Raw genomic sequence first — 19,035 nt, 5'->3', positions numbered from 1 at the left:
CCAATAAGAAAGTCACAAAATCTAGTCCAAACGAAGTAGACGTTCTTTGACGTTTACTACGTCTTGGATCATCTTGATAAAATGTACTTTCTTTTGTTTCTTCCCGAGGTCGTTTAGATCCTTCACCAAACAACTCACATTCCTTTTTATATGGATATATATTTTCAAAGAACTCAGGATTATCTGATTCTATAACCGTATTATTATGAATGTCAGGATTTTCTGATTTATGAACCAGAAATCAATATGCTTTACTATTGGTCGCATATCCTATGAAAACACAATCAACTGTTTTCGGTCATATTTTTACCCTTTTAGGTTTAGGAACTTGTACTTTTGCCAAACACCCCCACACTTTAAAATAATTCAAGTTGGGTTTCCTTCCTTTCCATTTTTCATATGGAATGGATTGTGTTTTGCTATGGGGTACTCGATTTAGTATTCGGCTAGCCGTAAGAACAGCTTCCCCCACAAGTTCTGTGGCAATCCAGAACTTATCAATAATGTGTTCATCATCTCTTTTAATGAACGATTCTTTCTTTCCGCAATCCCATTGGATTGGGGCGTGTAATGGGTTGTTGTTTGATGAATAATTCCATATTCTAAACATATTTGTTCAAAAGGAGATTCATATTCACCACCCATATCACTTCTTATCATTTTGATTTTCTTGTTAAGTTGCGTTTCAACTTCATTTTTGCATTGCTTGAATGCGTCTATTGCTTCATCTTTACTATTAAGTAAGTAAGCATAGCAATATCGAGTATTGTCGTCAATAAAAGTTATGAAATACTTCTTTCCACCGCGAGATGGTATTGACTTCATATCACAAATATCTGTGTAAATTAAATCTAAAGGATTTGAATTCCTTTCTACCGACTTATAAGGATGTTTAACATACTTAGATTCCACACATATTTGACATTTTGATTTTTTGCATTCAAACTTAGGCAATATTTCCAAGTTAATCATTTTCCGCAAGGTTTTATAATTGACATGACCCAAACATACATGTCATAAATCATTTGACTCAAGTAAGTAAGAAGAAGCTGAAGTCTTATTATTATTGTCAACAACTATTACATTGAGCTTGAAAAGGCCCTCGGTGAGGTAACCTTTTCCTACAAACATTTCATTCTTACTTATTACAACCTTGTCGGATACAAAAACGCACTTGAAACCGTGCTTTACAAGAAGTCCAGTAGAGACTAAATTCTTCCTAATTTCGGGAACATGAAGGACGTTGTTCAAAGTCATGACCTTGCCATAAGTCATCTTGAGAAATATCTTCCCATATCCTTCATTTTTTGTTGTAGTAGCATTTCCCATAGAAAGCATCTCTTCGGGTCCAGCAGAAGCATAGGCAGAAAATGCTTCCCTCATAGCACAAACATGGCGAGTGGCTCCAGAATCAATCCACCACTCCTTAGGATTTCCTACCAGGTTGCATTCAGAAAGCATGGCACACAAGTCATCAACATCATCATGTTTTTCTACCATGTTTGCTTGACCCCTTTTCTTGTCTTTCTACCGATCACGACACTCCGTAGATTTGTGTCCGATTTTCCCACAGTTGTAGCAGTTTCCATTGAACCGCTTCTTGCTTGGGTTGTATTTCGGACCAAAAGCCTTCTTTCTCTTTTTGTTATCTTCAACAATATTTGCTCCCATTATTGTTGAATTTCCATGGCCTCTCCTTTCATCAGCTTTATTGTCCTCTTCGATTCTCAATCGAACAATGAGATCTTCAAGGGACATTTCCTTTCGTTTGTGTTTCAAATAATTTTTGAAGTCCTTCCACAATGGAGGCAACTTCTCAATTATTGCTGCTACTTGGAATGCTTCATTGATGACAAGACCTTCATCAAGTAGATCATGAATAATTACTTGCAATTCCTGGACTTGGGTAATAACATACTTGCTATCTACCATTTTGTAGTCCAAAAATTTTGCAGCGACGAATTTCTTCATCCCGGCATCTTCAGTTTTGTATTATTTTCAAGCACATTCCACAATTCTTTTGATGTCTCCACGCCACTGTATACATTATACAGATTATCATCCAGTTTGCTAAGAATATAATTCTTGCACAAAAAATCAGAATGCTTCCCCGCCTCAATCACGAGAAAGCTTTCATTCTCTGGAGTTTCATCTGGCAGATCAGGAACATCTTCCTTGATGAACTTCTGTAGACATAACGTAGTCAGGTAGAAGAACATCTTCTGCTGCCAGCGCTTGAAATCAATCCCGGAAAATTTTCCGGGTTTTTCTGCCGGTGCTAAAGTCGGTGTTCGGCTTGTTGATGCGTTGGCAGTCACCATCGGAACAGCTTGATTTCCGTTGTCATTCACCATTTTTTCTGGAAAAAATGACACAAACTAACGTTTAAAACTGGAGTAAAAAATCACGTAGATTTTAATCTCCAACAAAACGCCACGAAGGCTTTAAAACTGGAGTAAAAATCACGTAGATTTTAATCTCCAACAAACCGCCACGAAGGCTTTACTCTCCAAACGGGAGTACACAAAAACCACAAAGGTTATAGTTTCCAGAATAATAAAAGTAACACAAATACAGAAATTAAAATTATTAAATTCCTTAAGCTTGTTATTATTATGCCTGTATTTGTAAATAATGATTTTGGAAATTAGAACGTTAGATTATAAACGTAAATATAAATAAAATAGAAATTAATTCGAGCCCACTGAATTCACAGTGTTTCCTTAAGGAATTTAATCTCCTCCTAGTACCCAAGGTTATGGATTATTTCCTCCCAGGATATAACGAATTACACACTAGTGTAGCGGTACTTCAAACCCCAGTGTTTCAGCGAATACAAAGTTCGGCAGCAAATCACACTTATGGATGCTTTGTTTGTAGTTTAAAACAATGCAGAAGAACAAGGGAGGAAAACTCAGAAGTTGAATGGAAATTCTGAGAGGAAGGAATGCAAATTATAGCCAACATTGAGTTTTCGGTGAAGAGAAGATCAATAGCTCTCAATTTTGTTTCGGTGTGTCTTCAACAAGCTGCTTGCACCATCTATTTATAGTGCAGTTAGCTGCTAAACACGGACCCGCTTCCACTCATTTAGTGGAGCACTTGGCCATGGTGGACGGAGCACCAGGCTACTAACTAATGGAGCAATCACTTGTTATTATGGAGCAAGCATTTGGCAATGGTGGGAGACGCATAAATCCACGGATTGGAACATATCCGTTACAAACACGGATATTATTACGTTAATATTTACTATTAACAAATAAATTTGGTCCAAAAAATTAATCAATCAATCGATCACTTGACCAAATCCAAATCCTAAGTCGAAGCCGAGCCGAGCGAGCGAGCAACGACGACGGCGCGAGGCTTGCCTTCTTCCTAACTCTTTAAGAGCTACATGAAGTGCATTTGTATATAAACCCACCAAACTCCTTTTCCTCTACCAATGATGGACAATGTCTCATTAAAATGAGAGGGAAACTTAAAATTTTACACAAAATTTTCATTTCCCTCCATTTCCCATGCACCCTCTTTTTAATACCTTTCTATATTAAAAAGAAACTCAACAACTGTCAGCATAGCAACATGTAAATGTTGAGTTATTCATTCTTGATCAATCAGAAGTTACAAAATAAGGAGGAACACCGGGAAGGATTCCTAAGTCAAACAACAACAACAACAACAACAACAACAACAACAACAACAACAACAACAACAACAACAACAAACCCAGTGTAGTATCACAAATGGGGTTTGGGGAGGGTATATGTGTACGCAAACCTTATTCCTGCCTTGTGAAAGTAGAGGGGTCGTTTCTGATAGACTGAGAAGGATTCTTAAGTCATATATAGCAATTACGGATACCTTCTAATCAGAATTAAGAGGCATAAGTTGAAATCAAAAGCTACACTCTAGTATACTAAGTACTAGGTGTCACACGGGTGATTTATGTCACTCGAATTTTGCGTGGGGTTCACCTCCGTGCGGCAGTCAAGCCCAGCCTTGACTTCAGCCTTTCTAACACTTAGTTTTATGTTTAGGGACGTTTGCACTTAGAATGAAAATAGGCAGCAAAAACAGTAAATAAATGCACACACGATATACAGGAATTTCTTCCCAACTCGTATTAATATGTGAATACAAGAACACAATAGTCAACCCTATGGACAAGACAAAGAATTCCCTAATTCCCTGCCCAAAATGATTTTCCCACCCTTAGGAAATGACTTAGACGAATTTTTGGCTACCCAATGCCTTAGACTAAGTTTCTGCCCCGTTTTGGACAACCTAGGCAAGTATTTATAAAGCTACAATCAGTTGACAAGCCCCAACTGATGGGCAAACAAGTTAAGACAAAGTACAAAAACGTGGGCACATTTTTAGGTAATGATCAGCATGTCTTGGAAGAGGTTGCAACTGCCAACTGCTTCTCATGTGCTTTGCACATGTTTTCCAAATGTTGCTTGTGCACAGCATTTGCCTGATTTTCGCCCAGCTGCTTTGTGCCAAGGCTGGCATTGCGCCCAACCTTTCCTTTGACACTACTCTGCGCCAATGTCATTGCCACAGCTCATCGCCCGCTGACTTATCCGCACACGTTCATTGTCACAGCTGCCCGCTCATATCAAGTCGCCCCCAACTTGATTAAATTTGCTTGCATCATTTGCCATTGTTTGTCCCGCCTTGCCTTGCCTTGCCTTGCCATGTCTTTGCCCCTGCTTGACATGGCTTTTCCTTGCCATTGATTTGCCAATCCACACATCCAAGTAAAATGCGCCTTGCTTCCATTCAAGGTGAGTTTGTCGAACCCCGCATTGTCTGTCATGTCGAGCAGCACATCATGATGTTGCCCAATTTTCAGGTTGTGTGCCAAGGCCATCATGAAAATCCTTGTCACAACCCACACCTGCCGAGGACCTTTGTCAAGGGGCTAACAAACCACCCCCACCAGAAGAATTCGTCGTCCTCGACGAAGCAGCTTCCGCATTTTTTAGCACCACCATAGGCCCTAAATATGTTGTTGCTTGCTCATGTTCTTCCTCGTTTGGCTTATCTTCATTCTTTTCTTCAGCAAACAACGCTGAAAGCCGTTAAATTCTTGGACATCCCCTCGCTATGTGTGGTCCTTTGCAAATAAAACAGCCATCAAACTTGTTGTTGTGTCCCTTGTTTGTCGAAGGTCCAGCACATTGTTTTCCCTTCTCATTGCCATTGCCCTCAACAGCATTGCCCTTGTCGTTTCCGTTTTTCTCCACTCTTTTGTCTTGTCCTTGTTCTCGTTTCTGGACTTTGAAGTAGTAGAGAAATCAAAACCATCTTGTCTCAACCGAAAATCACCCAACGCATCCGCAGCGGAAATGGCACTAGGAATGTCTTTCACATTCTGCCTTCGTAGTTCCATTTGTGCCCACGACTGCAACCCGTAAAGTAAATTATGCAGCTTGTCTTCCTCAGACATGTTGCTAATATCCAGCATCAAAGAACTGAAATCTTTGACATAATCCCTGACCATTCCAGTTTGTTTCAACTTCTTCAAACGATTTCTAGCAATCCAGCCCGCATTGCTAGGAAAGAATTGATTTTTCAATTCTTTCTTCAGCCCTTCCCAAGAGTCAATCTTCGACCTACCGGCACTTATATCATCTGCCACGCGCGTACGCCACCAAAGCTTTGCATCGTCCACTAAGTACATAGTCGTAATGGCGACCTTGTCTTCATCTTGCACTTTGACAGCATGGAAGTACTATTCTATATCCCACAGGAAATTTTCGAGTTTCTTGGCACTCCTTGCGCCATTAAACTCTTTAGGCTCCGGAATTCTAACCTTGGTACGATCTGCCCCACGTTGTGCTTCATCATTTCCAACAGCACGACGTAGCAACCCATTTTCCGTTTTCAGATTTGTGCACTCCTGGCTCAGCCTATTCATCTCGGCCTCAAGATAGGCGAGACGAGTCACGATAGTCAGAAATTGATCCCCATCAATAGTTCCGACGAGTGCCTCTAATGCAGCAACCTTTTCCCTCAATTCTGCGTTGCCACCAGCCATTCTTCACAAAATTCAACCACTGAACGTTGTGTCTTCGCCCCGATCCAGCCACGCTCTGATACCAGTTGTCATAAGGGTGATTTATGTCACTCAAATTTTGCCCGAGGTTCACCTCCGTGCGGCAGTCAAGCCCAGCCTTGACTTCAGCCTTTCCAACACTTAGTTTTATTTTTAGGGACGTTTGCACTAAGAATGAAAATAGGCAGCAAAAACAGTAAATAAAGGCACACACTATATACAGGAATTTCTTCCCAACTCGTATTAATATGTGAATACAAGAACACAATAGCCAACCCTATGGCCAAGACAAATAATTCCCTAATTCCCTGCCCAAAATGATTTTCCCACCCTTAGGAAATGACTCAGACGAATTTTTGGCTACACAATGCCTTAGACTAAGTTTCTGCCCTGTTTTGGACAACCTATGCAAGTATTTATAAGGCTAAAATCAGTTGACAAGCCCCAACTGATGGGCAAACAAGTTAAGACAAAATACAAAAACGTGGGCACATTTTTAGGCCATGATCAGCATGTCTTGGAAGAGGTTGCAACTGCCAACTGCTTCCCATGTGCTTTGCACATGTTTTCCAACTGCTGCTTGTGCACAGCATGTGCCTGATTTTCGCCCAGCTGCTTTGTGCCAAGGTTGGCATTGCGCCCAACCTTGCCTTTGACACTGCTCCGCGCCAATGTCATTGCCACATCTCGCCGCCCGCTGACTTAGCCGCACACGTTCATTGTCACAGTTGCCCGCTCATATCAAGTCGCCCCCAACTTGATTAAATCTGCCCGCATCATTTGCCATTGCTTGTCCCGCCTTGCCTTGCCTTGCCATGTCTTTGCCCCTGCTTGACATGGCTTTGCCTTGCCATTGTTTTGCCAACCCGCACATCCAAGTAAAATGCGCCTTGCTTCCGTTCAAGGTGCATTTGTCGAACCCCGCATTGTCTGTCATGCCGAGCAGCCCATCATGATGTTGCCCAATTTTCAGGTTGTGTGCCAAGACCATCATGAAAATCCTTGTCACAACCCACACCTGCCGAGGACCTTTGTCAAGGGGCTAACACTAGGTAAGCTATATATTATTGTAGAAATTAGTCTTGTAGACATAATTCCTGTAAAGTCAATTACAAAAATTTATACTAAGTACTACACTTGGAAGGGTCATGCCAAGATACATTGACATTTGTTTTCAAACTAAAAAGCAAAAGAAATGAAATGAAGAATGTATTTGAACTAATGATGTACGGTGGGCCGGGCTGGGATCGGGATCGGACCGGGCCCGCGGTCCTAACGGGCTAAACGGGCCTGGTGGGCCGGGCCTTAATGGTGCAAAAAGCCCGTGGCGAGCCGGGTATGGTAAAAAAACCCTTGAGCCCGGGACCGCTAAGCCCGGGACCGGCTGGCGGGCCTGGCCCGGTCTTACCGGGCCTAAGGTAATATATATAAGGTAATGTATATACATAACACACAATATATACTACAAGAAAATATATAAGGTAATATATATACATAACATACAATATATACTATAAGAAAATATATAAGGTAATGTATATACATAACATACAATATATACTTCAAGAAAATATATAAGGTAATGGATATACATAACATACAATATATACTACAAAAAAATATATAAGGTAATGTATATACATAACATACAATATATACTACAAGAAAATATATAAGGTAATGTATATTGTATATATAACATACAATATATACTACAAGAAAATATATAAGGTAATATATATACATAACATACAATATATACTACAAGAAAATATATATATACACACACACACACATAACATACAATATATACTTACAATATATACTACAAGAAAATATATAAGGTAATGTATATACATAACACACAATATATACTACAAGAAACTATATAAGGTAATGTATATACATAACACACAATATATACTACAAGAAAATATATAAAGTAATGTATATACATAACATACCATTTCAATACTCAATACTCATTTCTCAATCTAAATTTCTCTCAATCTCTCAATCTCCAATTTTCAAGACTTCAAGTCTCAATCTTAATTTTCAAGTTACATCATGCCTCGTTCGGAAAGAGTGCGCTTATTTGTTTCGCACTACTATGAAGTGCTTGAAGAAAATGAAGAAGGCCAAATATTAAAATGCAAGAACTGTGGAAGAGTCTTAAATTTTCGTTCAGGGTGTACCACAGGCATTTTAAGGAGGCATATAACGTATTGTGTTGATGGTATTTATCCGCAAATTCGTCTTTAAGATATTTCAACAATTTGTGTTATTTTAAAATTATTAGACGTATTTATGCTTCATGTTGTACTTTGTTATTGATTTATTATGCATGGCAATTTAGTTTTACTATTGTTTTGTTAATTTATTTTTTCGTCAAGCACTTTAATAATTAGATTTCTACATATATATTACATATATATTATTTATATAGCCATGATATGGTTTACAAGAAACTGCCTAAAACAAAAAATATTTTAAAAAAACGGAAATAAAAAAGCCCGTTAGGCCCGCTAAGCCCACGAGCCCGGCCCGTTTAGTTCGGGACCATATGGGCTTAGGCCCGTCACGGGCTGGTTCCACCCGTTGAGCCCACGAAGCCCGGTACCGTGAGGCCCGGGACCCGCCAGAGTCCGGGACCGCCAAGCAGGCCCGTTAAGCCCGGCCCGTTTGGCCCGTTTAGGCCCGGGCCCAGGCCAGAATACAGCACTGAACATTACTCTTTAACATTTACATGTTGTTAAGCTGGCAGCCTTGTCCCAAACCAGCTGTACAGACGAACTGTCTTAACATATTATTTTAGTAGATGAATTGTTATTAGACCTGAACTGTAACAGGACATTCCTCTGTGTTTTCCTGATCAAGAAGATGTTTTCTCAATGTCGCTCCTTCTTTATCTTGGTTAGCAATTTTTTCCTCTTCATTTTTACCCCATAAGACTAGGTAAACCCCTGCTGCAATCAGAATCCCCCCAAATACCCTGCATACAATTAATTGTCAATAATTCACTTTTAATCCAAAACACGAATGCGCGCTGAAATTTATCAAGAATCATAACATATGGCGATCATTCTTTTCCCATTTATGGACTTACCCGCCTGAATACAACCGATTACCAAGAAATACAAAGGCCAAGACAGCAACTACTACTGTTTGCAGAGGCTGGAACGTGGCGGTCAACACTGGCCCTCCTTTCTGAATGCACCAAGTCACGAGAGAATATACAACTCCAGAAAATATAATACCCTATAATGCAATCACAGTTTGAGTCGACATACTAATTATACGCTCATTGGTGCAATCATGTGAAACTAAAAGGATAGAGGATGATTTAAGTTTTAGGGATCTTACAACATATAGAATCGTCAAAACCTCCTTGCCAGACTGAATTCGCCAATTTCTTGGATCCCTTTCTGTAAAAGCAGTTACAACTAGGAGCTGGATTACTCCAAAAAAACATGGAAATGTGGTAAGTGACAATTTTGCGGGGTAATTTTTCATCATAGGAACCTGCATATTTTACCATGTGCCGTGAGACGCTAATTGATGGTATGTGTATATACATAGAGGTATTAATTCTGATATAATTAAGTAGTAAACGAAAGTGGACCTCCTCGGATAGTTTAAGCTTTTAGATGAGGTACTCACAATTCAACCAGAGTTATGTCCACAAAAACTGTGTTAACTGCTAATTCTTTTTCTATTTACAGCAATAATGGAGCCAAAATGGTCCCAATTACTGGTAGTATTTTAACAATGCAAGTGATCTCGAGGGCTACCTGAAGCACCATATAACCAGCATATGATAAGCACTGAACAATAAAGTAAACACAACCCAACGTCCTATTCAGCATTTTCTCTGGAGAAGTAGTTATATCTGTAGAAAAACCACTTCCCCCTAGAAGGGGAGGGCCTTTATATAGGGTGATTATTGTGGCACCTCCAATACTTGCTATGGTTCCAAGAATTTTTGCCATGCCATCCCTCCTCTTAATATGCACTTCTTCTAACCTGAGGTACATATACAAGCATATACTTTACGTATACTGATGAATTTATTAGTATGAAATAGTAAAAAATGAACAAATACAACCATCTAATTAGATAGTACGGTGTACGTGCTATTTCATAAACAGCTATGATCTTATACCTTAAAACAGAAGCCATGACAAAAGTAATTGCAGGAACTGAGTTTTGCATAGCTGATGCATAGGTAGGTGATGTATAATACAACCCTAAGATATAAAGTGATTGGTTTGCTGTGACTCTGTGAACCAGGAAACAAAACTCTGTTATTAGAGCGAATGGAAAGTAATAAAAGCTAGTACTAATATTTAAAATTTCTTTAAGAAAATTGGTCAGTAGAAGAGAAATTATACTCTACTTGCTTACCCTATTAAACCGAGGAAGAAAAACTGAACCAATAGGGAAAATGTGAGGGGTGGTCTATCCTTCCTGTATAAACGAGAACACAAGAACTTAAAGTTATACATCTCAACCAGATTAAGAAAGGAAAAATAACAATACGTTCGTAGTTGTGGCTGGAAATTAGGTATCATTACTCACTTTTCTAAAAAATAAGCAAAAGGTCCTAAAACAAGTAAAGCAGTGATGTTTCTGTAAAGTATAAAAACAATTTTGCTGACACCAATATTGAGAGCAATTCTTGAGACAATATGCAATCCTGCAGAGCAGAAAACCATGACAAACAATGCTGCAACAAGCTTCAGTTTTCCAGGTGTAAATTCCATAATCTTTGGTTCTTGTAATTACTTCCTCTAGGGAAGATTAACTAGCTTACCTTGTATTCCTTATTTACACTGTACACACCAATGAAAGATGTCATTTTCTGCAGAAAGAAAAATGCATACTCTGGGAACTGTAAGGTCCAAATCATTCCAAACCATTCTTAATTGACTGATGTACCTATAAAAGAATTTGATTGGAAGATATCCATTCTTGGACGAGTGGAGGAGAAACTTTTGCTATTTCCCCGTTGGTCCTTGATCATTTTCTGTAAATATAGGAGTTTCTCCTCCGTTGAAAATGCACCAACAAAGAGAGCGAAAGCAGTGAGAAGTATCACAAACAGAGATCAAGATTTAAAGTTTATAGGTTCCTACGTACAATTACAATCAATTATTTATAGATAATTTAGTGAATTTTTTAATACATCTACAAGATTTGTGCAAAAACTACTGGGTTTAACCTATACTGGTCACAAAAGATATTAAAAATAGTTTATGAGAAAAATAAAGAGTGAGAGCGTTATTAATTTTGCGGTATAAATTTTGAGAGCGGCATAAAGGGTGAAAAATCAAAAGTGGATTCTTTATTTTGAGTGTAATAATCTCTTGACCATTTTGCTCTAGTGGATTATTTTGCTCCTCTCGAACCGCGGTTTTTTCCTTATTCAAAAGGGTTTTCCAAGTTAAAATCTTAGTGTCGTTATTACTCTTTTTTATTTCTTTTTGGTGCTCGTTATTATTCTCAATACATTCAGTAAATATTATTTCTATCTGTTATCTTTTCCAGCCATTGGTATTAGAGCACAAGTTTTGCTCATTAACATAAATATTTTTTGAGGCCAGTCGTACTATACTCGGCGAGAAAAAAATGACTTGAGCAAAGTACGAGGTAGCAAAACTTCAACGGTGAGAGCGATTTCTCGACAAGGCAAAGAAGGATGAGGGATTTGCTCATTAATATAACATAAGGCACTAGAAGGCAATTTGCTTTACTTTCTTGGCATAATCCATTGCTTTAAAAGAGTATACAAAAGCTAGCACATGTGCACCTATAGAACAAGGATGATTTACCTTTTCCATTCCCATGGGAAAGAGGGTGGGCATCTACATCCTTTCTGATCTGCCTATCAGGTAAACACTAGTATTACTCCAACATAGCAATATCATGATTGCTTAAACTATGAGACAAGTAAACAAGCTCCTCATCCAACTGCATCATGTAGATGGAACCATTTTGGGCAATTTTGTCTGAAGGATGCAACTGAACTACACCACCAAGGATTGTGGCGGGATGGCTAGGACCCCTCCACCCTTAACCAGAGGTTTCGGGTTCGAGTCCTGAAAATGAAAAAACTCGTATAGGGAGCACTGCCCCCTTTAATGGGCCTTACGTTGCGCGAATCCGGATTAAACAGGGCCTCAATGAGTGTACCCGACACCAGGTGAAAAAAAAAAAAGATGCAATTGAACTACAGCAAAATGGTTAAGAAATGATTCTATCCAAGTTAATGCATCTGATAAAATATCATAGACAAGAATAGCACATGACTAAAAGATGGCCATCTGATTGTTATTTTTCACTTTCAGTGTATCATAGGATCATGGTAAGCAATGCAAGTTAAAGGAGAGGCAAAATCAAAAACTATAGAGTCGGTACAGGAATTGTTTGAACTTATCAAGGAGCAGATTCGAGGGACGAAATTTTTTGACAGGGAGCAGATAGGCTACCTGGATATAGTGATGGGTTGGAAATCTCTGTGGCTCAGTGCAATGGAGGAAGTAGGAGAGAAGAAGCTATTGTTACCACTTTCTCTCTCATGTTTTAAGGTAAATCGAGCTTTATTCTGATGGTTTTATATTGATGTTACTGTGACATTTATGTAAAGAGTCCCTCCCATCTGCCATATCAAGAGCAGATGATATGTGAACCAAGATGAAACCGAGGCCACCAACAATCTCGATAGTAAAAATATCATCAATAACACCTCTGAATCATTTGATTCTGCTACAGTTACAGTATTATATCTACAAGCTAAGAATATCTGCAAATAAGAAGCTAATTCTATACCCTTGTAATATAGTTTCTAGAGACTTCTTCATTCTGAGAATAAGATCTACTAAACATAAGTGGAAAACCTGAAACGGTGAAGGAGACAAAGGCTTTCTATAAACATTGACAAATTTTTCTCCTAATTCCTTTACATATAGCTTATACTTCACAATTTCATCAGTATAGTATTTCGATTCAATGTCATGTGCATTGAGAAAGCCAAACTATAAATACATACAAAAGCTTTTAGGAATAGCCAACACGTCGACAACGGACCCAGAAAGCTGTCCCTCCACTCCGTCCTCGAGCAACAGCTATTTCCTCATCTATGTAAAACCAGATGAAAAATGGATCCTTATCCTTATTGCTCGGCTCTCTTTCATCTTTTCCCTTAATACTGATATTAAAGGGATTCAATGGTCCAACTTTTATCCGAAGCTGCTCAAATACGAAAGCAAGAATCCTATTCTTCCATGAAAACCTCCCTTCAAATGTCAAGAATCCAAGAGGCCCCAAGAAAACACCATTTTCGATCCTCTTTGCCTAAAATTTTGTTCAAACATGTCATTCATCTTGTGATTAAAAGAAAAAAGCATCTATGCTCCATAGTGAAGTTGGAGTTCATCGTCTAAATAACTAAAGGAAACTGACATTTTAAGAGAATGAAGGTTGCTTATATAGCACCAATAAATATCATGAATAGCAGTGGGTATGCACTTGTTTTCCTTAAAGTTTCTCTTTCTCTTGTCTTTTAGTTATTGAGCAGGGAAGTGTTTTCTATCATTTTCTTTTGTAGAAGATCTCTAGTATAACAATTGTACACTAGATACACAAATCAGAAATGGGAAAATCGGTTAACAAAATACGTTTATGAAATTGAATTATTTGATTTTATCTCATCTAAAAGTTACATGATAGCTACACAAATGCGGTGACATGTACATATTCTCTTGTTTTACCTTCTATATTAAGAGTAATCTCCTTCATTAACATTAAAAGACAGATAACAAAGACAAGAAGTAAAGCTTACAGCTGCATCAAATCTCTGAATGGCTGTAATTGGGAAATATCTACCTCGTTCTAAACCTTTCTGCAACAAAAAATGCAATAATAATAAGGCTTCGGCATTTACAAACCTCAGCAGTAACTTAACGAAGCACAAAAAGAGAAAGAAAACAAAATGCATTTACAAACCTCAGCAGTAAAAATAAGCATCCACGTCCTCCCCGGAGATTCGGTTCCACCAAGAGTTTCAAGAAACTTTGAAGAATCAATTTTTGCTTTCTCAATCACAGAGAAAGCAGCCATGATCTCCTCTGCTGCAACCTTTCTTGTTTTGGCTGCATTTTTCAGTACTCTTACACTCTCTTCAACTTCCTAAATAAAGTTTTAATTCATACAACCAGTAGGAAAACCAAAAGTAAGTGCCCAGTAAGAATTATTATCCAAATTGCTCACAGTAACTCAGTTAATAAATTTGAACATACTAATCAGCAAAATGGTGTTCTTAAAAAAGGAGCTTTAGCAAATTAATTAAGCTAAAAAGTCAACAGCTAGCTGATATGAGCCTACGTGAGTTGGATATCCAACTCACGGTATACTACTTTTTAAATGGTCTTAAATTTGGGTCAGAAGCGGACCTAAGTTACGGGTTGAGGGGTCACGGGACCCCGTTAGCCTCGGCAAAAACTCTGTATATATCTTATATATATCTGTACATATAGAGATGGGACCCCTCAAATATTTTATTTGTGACCCCATAAAATAGAAAGGGGAATGGCAGAGGTTGTTGTTCGGGTGGGTTTTGTTTCATCCTTTGTTGGATGACGCGGGTTCGATACCCAACTTCAGCGTCTTCTCCTCCTATCTGTTTTTGTTCTTTTTTCTCCCTATCTGTTTTTGTTCTTTTTTCTCCCCATCTATTTTTGTTCTTTTTTCTCCTCCTTTCTATTTATATTTGATAGCAAACTACTTTATTTTTTATTTTTATCTTTTTTTGAATTCAATTATAGTTTACTACTAATACATAATAGTCAATTTAATTAATTTTATTCCTTTTCAAATATCCCCCTTAAATTTAAAAGCCTCAAATTGCACAAATTGCAACATATCGCTCCCCTTAAATCCTATCTATTTTTGTTCCTTTTTCTCCTCCTATCTATTTTTGTTCTTTTTTCTCCTCCTTTCTATTTATATTTGATAGCAAACTACTTTATTTTTTACTTTTATCTTTTTTTGAATTCAATAATAGTTTACTACTAATACATAATAGTCAATTTAATTAATATTATTCCTTTTCAAATATCCCCCTTAAATTTAAAAGCCTCAAATTGCAAAGTATCGTTCCACAAATAGAAAAATACAAATCATTTTGGCACAAATCTTCTTCAACAGCTACTTTGACACCGTCTCGACAATGGCAGCTAAGAGAGACTCTTCTTCAGTTCTTTGACTATTAACATACTCTTAATCTTAATTTCTTTAGTAAGTTTTTGATAATTTAAAGTTTGAGCGCCCTTTTGATCACTGACCCCCTTTTTTAAATTAAAAAACTAGAAATTTCAAAGTGCGAAACATGCATAATCAAACACCTTCCTATCCCATAGAACCTATTTTGCGAAAAAAATTCTCTCTCTGTGTGGTGCTTTCTTTTTCTTTAGAACTTCTTGTTTATACTTGTATGATAAGTCATTATAATCATTAAGTTTTCAAAGAGTTGCACTCCGAATTTTATCGCTAGTGATAAGCATACGGTGGTACCCCGTCGTGCTCAAATCCTAGGTCCGCCTCGGATTTGGGTAGGTATATAACTTTTGAAACTTGTGGTCTTAAATATTGTTGTAATATTTGTGTTACTACAAAGCTTCTCATTAAAATGAAAAGTTTAAAGTTAATTATTTCTAAACACAAATGCGGCAACCTTTATTGAACGAACTAATAAAGAAATAGCTTCAAATAATTGGAATGGAGGGAGTAATTTTTTCCGAACAAACATATATTACTGAGTTCAAATCCTTTTAGTAAAGGAATACTCAGCACCCACTGGCTTAAAAAACCTAAATTAAAAATACAAAAGAAAATGAGAATTATACCTGATTGGGTTGTTTGTTTTCCTCTTCTTGAATAAGAATGGAAGCTTGAGAATTTTGGTCATTTTCGTCAAAGGTTGCTCTGGTTTTAAGAGCTGTGAATCTCAGAGAAGTTTGTAACTTTGAGTGATTAAAAGGAACTCCGAAACTGCAGTTGAGAGAAGCTTGAGAGGAACAAAAAATTCCCCAACTCAAGGGGATGGAAGAAGAGAGCAGCAGCATCTCATAAGTGGCTGTAGTTATTTTAGTCCTACACTTTTGGTTTCTGATTATATACCTACTGTTATTGCAATCTATACGCGCTTCTTTTTCGTCCTTTTGTTTTTTTTTTTTCCCTTTGGAAGTGTAATTCGGTTCGGCCGGTTATTTTATAAAAATTTGTATCATATTAATTTTTTAGTTATTCTATTATATATAATCAAAATTAGACTTTTTTAAACCGTCTCAATCATGTCGGTTTCTCCTCAGTATCGGTTCGATTCGGTTAATTTTCCGTATTTTTTAAAATATCATGTAAAATTCACTAGTTGAAGTAGAATGCAATAACATATGTTCTTTTATAGGACGTAGCAAAATTCTCTAGATATTTTTACTGTTTAATGGGTGATGAATTAAAGAAAAATGAAAGATGGCTAGAGTATAGATCCATTAACTATTCTACAATAGCTTAAAAAGAAACAAAGCAAACGCAGAAAAAAAAATATAAATCACACGAGTGGAACGATATTAATCAAGCTAGGACTCAAGAATAATGACTATAGAAGATTAAATATTTAAAAAGATAAATCTAAATTATATGAAATGAAACGTATTCAATACATTGTAGTTTGCTACTCATAATCGCTAGAATACTTGTGTCTTATTAAGATATTTGAAATAAATTAGTTTAAGTAGAAGTAGCATAATAGGCTTTAGGAATTAGTATTTTTAATTTAATTACTTGTTGGCTTGTAACAGTTTTCATAATTCAAAAGCCCAAAGAAAAATTTAATGCATTATTATTTTTAAACTCACTATATAAATATATTTTTCACATGTAAATGTATTCAGTACGAATCGGTATTTTTTCGGTTTATTTTTATAAAATAAAAAACATACCCTAATTATCGGTGTGGTTATAGATTTATATAAAAACCTACGATTTCTTTAAAAGAAACCTAAAAATCAGTTCGGTGCGGTACAGTTCGGTCGGTTTAGTCGGTTTTCGAATATCCATTGACACCCCTAGATACAACCAACAACAACAACAACAACAATTCAGTGTATTCGGAGTCCGGGGAGGATAGTATGTATGCAACCTAATAGAGTTCGAGGAGGATAGCATGCATGCAACCTTACCCTTGTCCTACTCAGTTTGGGGAGGATAGTATGTATGCAATCTTACCCTTGTTGTATTACCATAAGTAAAATATGAGGAGGGTAATATGTACACAATCTTACCCGTGAAGGGCACAGAGGTTGTTTATAGGAATTTTTACCTCCTATAGCAAAGGTTGATACTTTATTTATTTTAAATAAATACCCTTTTAAAAATTATATTCCATAGCTATCTTTTGATTTTTATAGCCAAATATCTATTTATGGTTACCTCTTACCCTTAAGCCATAAAATATTCTTTCTATTATTTTTCTCTCTCATTCTTTCAGATTTTTCTCCACCCTCTCTCTCAACGCCAGTCTTTCTCCATAAATAAAATCACTATTCTCCACTGATTCATCTCCATTGTCTCGCAAATTTTCATTGTCAGTGGGGCTGGGGCTCTGAATCAATGTCGTAATCAAACCCTAGAGAGAAAGATCTGAGATAGGATCCCCTCCATTAATATAATATCCAGTAATTCTCAATAGATTAATTAGATGATGCCATGTGTGCAGCTGAAGTTTCAATGCTAATTCTTTCTTTATAATGTTTTGTATTTGCTTAATTAATAAATAATACTTAGAAAATAAAAACAAAAATGGACATGATCAGTTTACGCCATTTTCTTCACTTTCCTCTACTAACTTTGTTCCTTTTTCAAGCTTGTGATTTTCTTTACACACATTATTACACTTTCACATTATTTTATAATACCTAGAATCTCATTTGCTTCATGTTTCTAGATGCCAATTTTTTGAATATTCACTTAGTAGAAGAAAATTCAATTGAATTTTCAGAGAAAACATACCTTGTTTCTGCATAGATATGATGAGAATTTTCTTAAATTTAAGATTCACAAATTGATCTTTGTTTGAAAAAAGAATGAGCTGCACCATCTTTTGTCTCTTTATTAAATAAATAAATAAATAAATAAATAAATAACAGAAACTATAATTCATTAATATTGCAAATAGAAAACTCTAAAACCTACAAAGTAAATCCAAGCCTTTGAAACTTCAATTGCACACGTGGCATACATCTTGGTAGCTATTGAGAATTACTGGATATTAGATTACTGCAGGGAATCCCATTCCGAAAGATCCACCCCATTCTGATGGCCGTTGCTTTGCAATGAAAAAGGCGAAAGCAAATCAGGTAACCCCGAAGAAATCAAGGGCATGAGAAACGACTATTGAGCATTCTACAACAGAGCATAGCAATGCAAATGAATATTCGATCGGTGAGAATGGAATTGCATGATGATTTAGTAGTGGAGATCATCTCCCACTTGCCCTTGAAGTTTGCAGTTCAATGTAACTCTTTCTCTTACCATCTTCATTGCTACTTTTCTTCATCTTCCAAATTCGCAATTACTATCAAAAAAAGACAATTTATTATTGAAAATAAGGAATTTTTTTCGTTTTTGCGCCAAATTTTGAGAGTTTCGAATCAGAATCGCGGCCCTCTTGACGAGACGACATTAGGGTTGTTCTTGAACAAAGATGACGGAGTTTGGGGCTGAGCAACTTGAAGAGTTTGTTACCTTTTTTTCATTGTATTTCAATGTATCTCGCTATATTCTATGTATTTCATTGTCTTTTTTTCATTATATTTCAATGTATCGCACTGTATTCCATGTATTTCATTTTATTTACTGTCTCGCTATATTCCATAAATGTATTCATATATTTTTTTTAATTAATATAATTT

The 19,035-nt window shown here is 36.8% G+C and overlaps 2 protein-coding genes and 1 long non-coding RNA gene across 3 annotated transcripts; 1 reads left to right on the top strand and 2 right to left on the bottom strand.

The window, feature by feature from the left end:
* Window positions 1-8,471: 8,471 nt before the first annotated feature.
* LOC104229353 (WAT1-related protein At3g18200-like) lies at window positions 8,472-10,874 on the bottom strand. Its single transcript, XM_009781986.2, has 7 exons — window positions 10,646-10,874; window positions 10,472-10,534; window positions 10,230-10,346; window positions 9,859-10,090; window positions 9,431-9,589; window positions 9,174-9,325; window positions 8,472-9,059 (listed from the first exon to the last, which is right to left on the bottom strand). Exons 1-7 carry the CDS (start codon window positions 10,828-10,830, stop codon window positions 8,897-8,899), a joined length of 1,071 nt encoding a protein of 356 aa, XP_009780288.1. The 5' UTR covers window positions 10,831-10,874; the 3' UTR covers window positions 8,472-8,896.
* Window positions 10,875-11,433: 559 nt separating this feature from the next.
* On the top strand, window positions 11,434-12,835 carry LOC104229354 (uncharacterized). The gene is made up of 2 exons (XR_711611.2): window positions 11,434-11,958; window positions 12,415-12,835. It is a non-coding gene; the product is annotated as an uncharacterized lncRNA (long non-coding RNA).
* On the bottom strand, window positions 12,785-16,308 carry LOC104229355 (uncharacterized). The gene is made up of 4 exons (XM_009781987.2): window positions 15,970-16,308; window positions 14,072-14,254; window positions 13,908-13,967; window positions 12,785-13,420 (listed from the first exon to the last, which is right to left on the bottom strand). The coding sequence occupies exons 1-4, from the start codon at window positions 16,186-16,188 to the stop codon at window positions 13,124-13,126; spliced, it is 759 nt and encodes a 252-aa protein (XP_009780289.1). The 5' UTR covers window positions 16,189-16,308; the 3' UTR covers window positions 12,785-13,123.
* Between the last annotated feature and the right edge of the window lie 2,727 nt (window positions 16,309-19,035).

This window comes from Nicotiana sylvestris, chromosome 6 (genome assembly GCF_000393655.2).
Source record: "Nicotiana sylvestris chromosome 6, ASM39365v2, whole genome shotgun sequence".
Taxonomy (NCBI): domain Eukaryota; kingdom Viridiplantae; phylum Streptophyta; class Magnoliopsida; order Solanales; family Solanaceae; genus Nicotiana; species Nicotiana sylvestris.
This window is presented reverse-complemented; position numbering and strand designations above follow the sequence as displayed.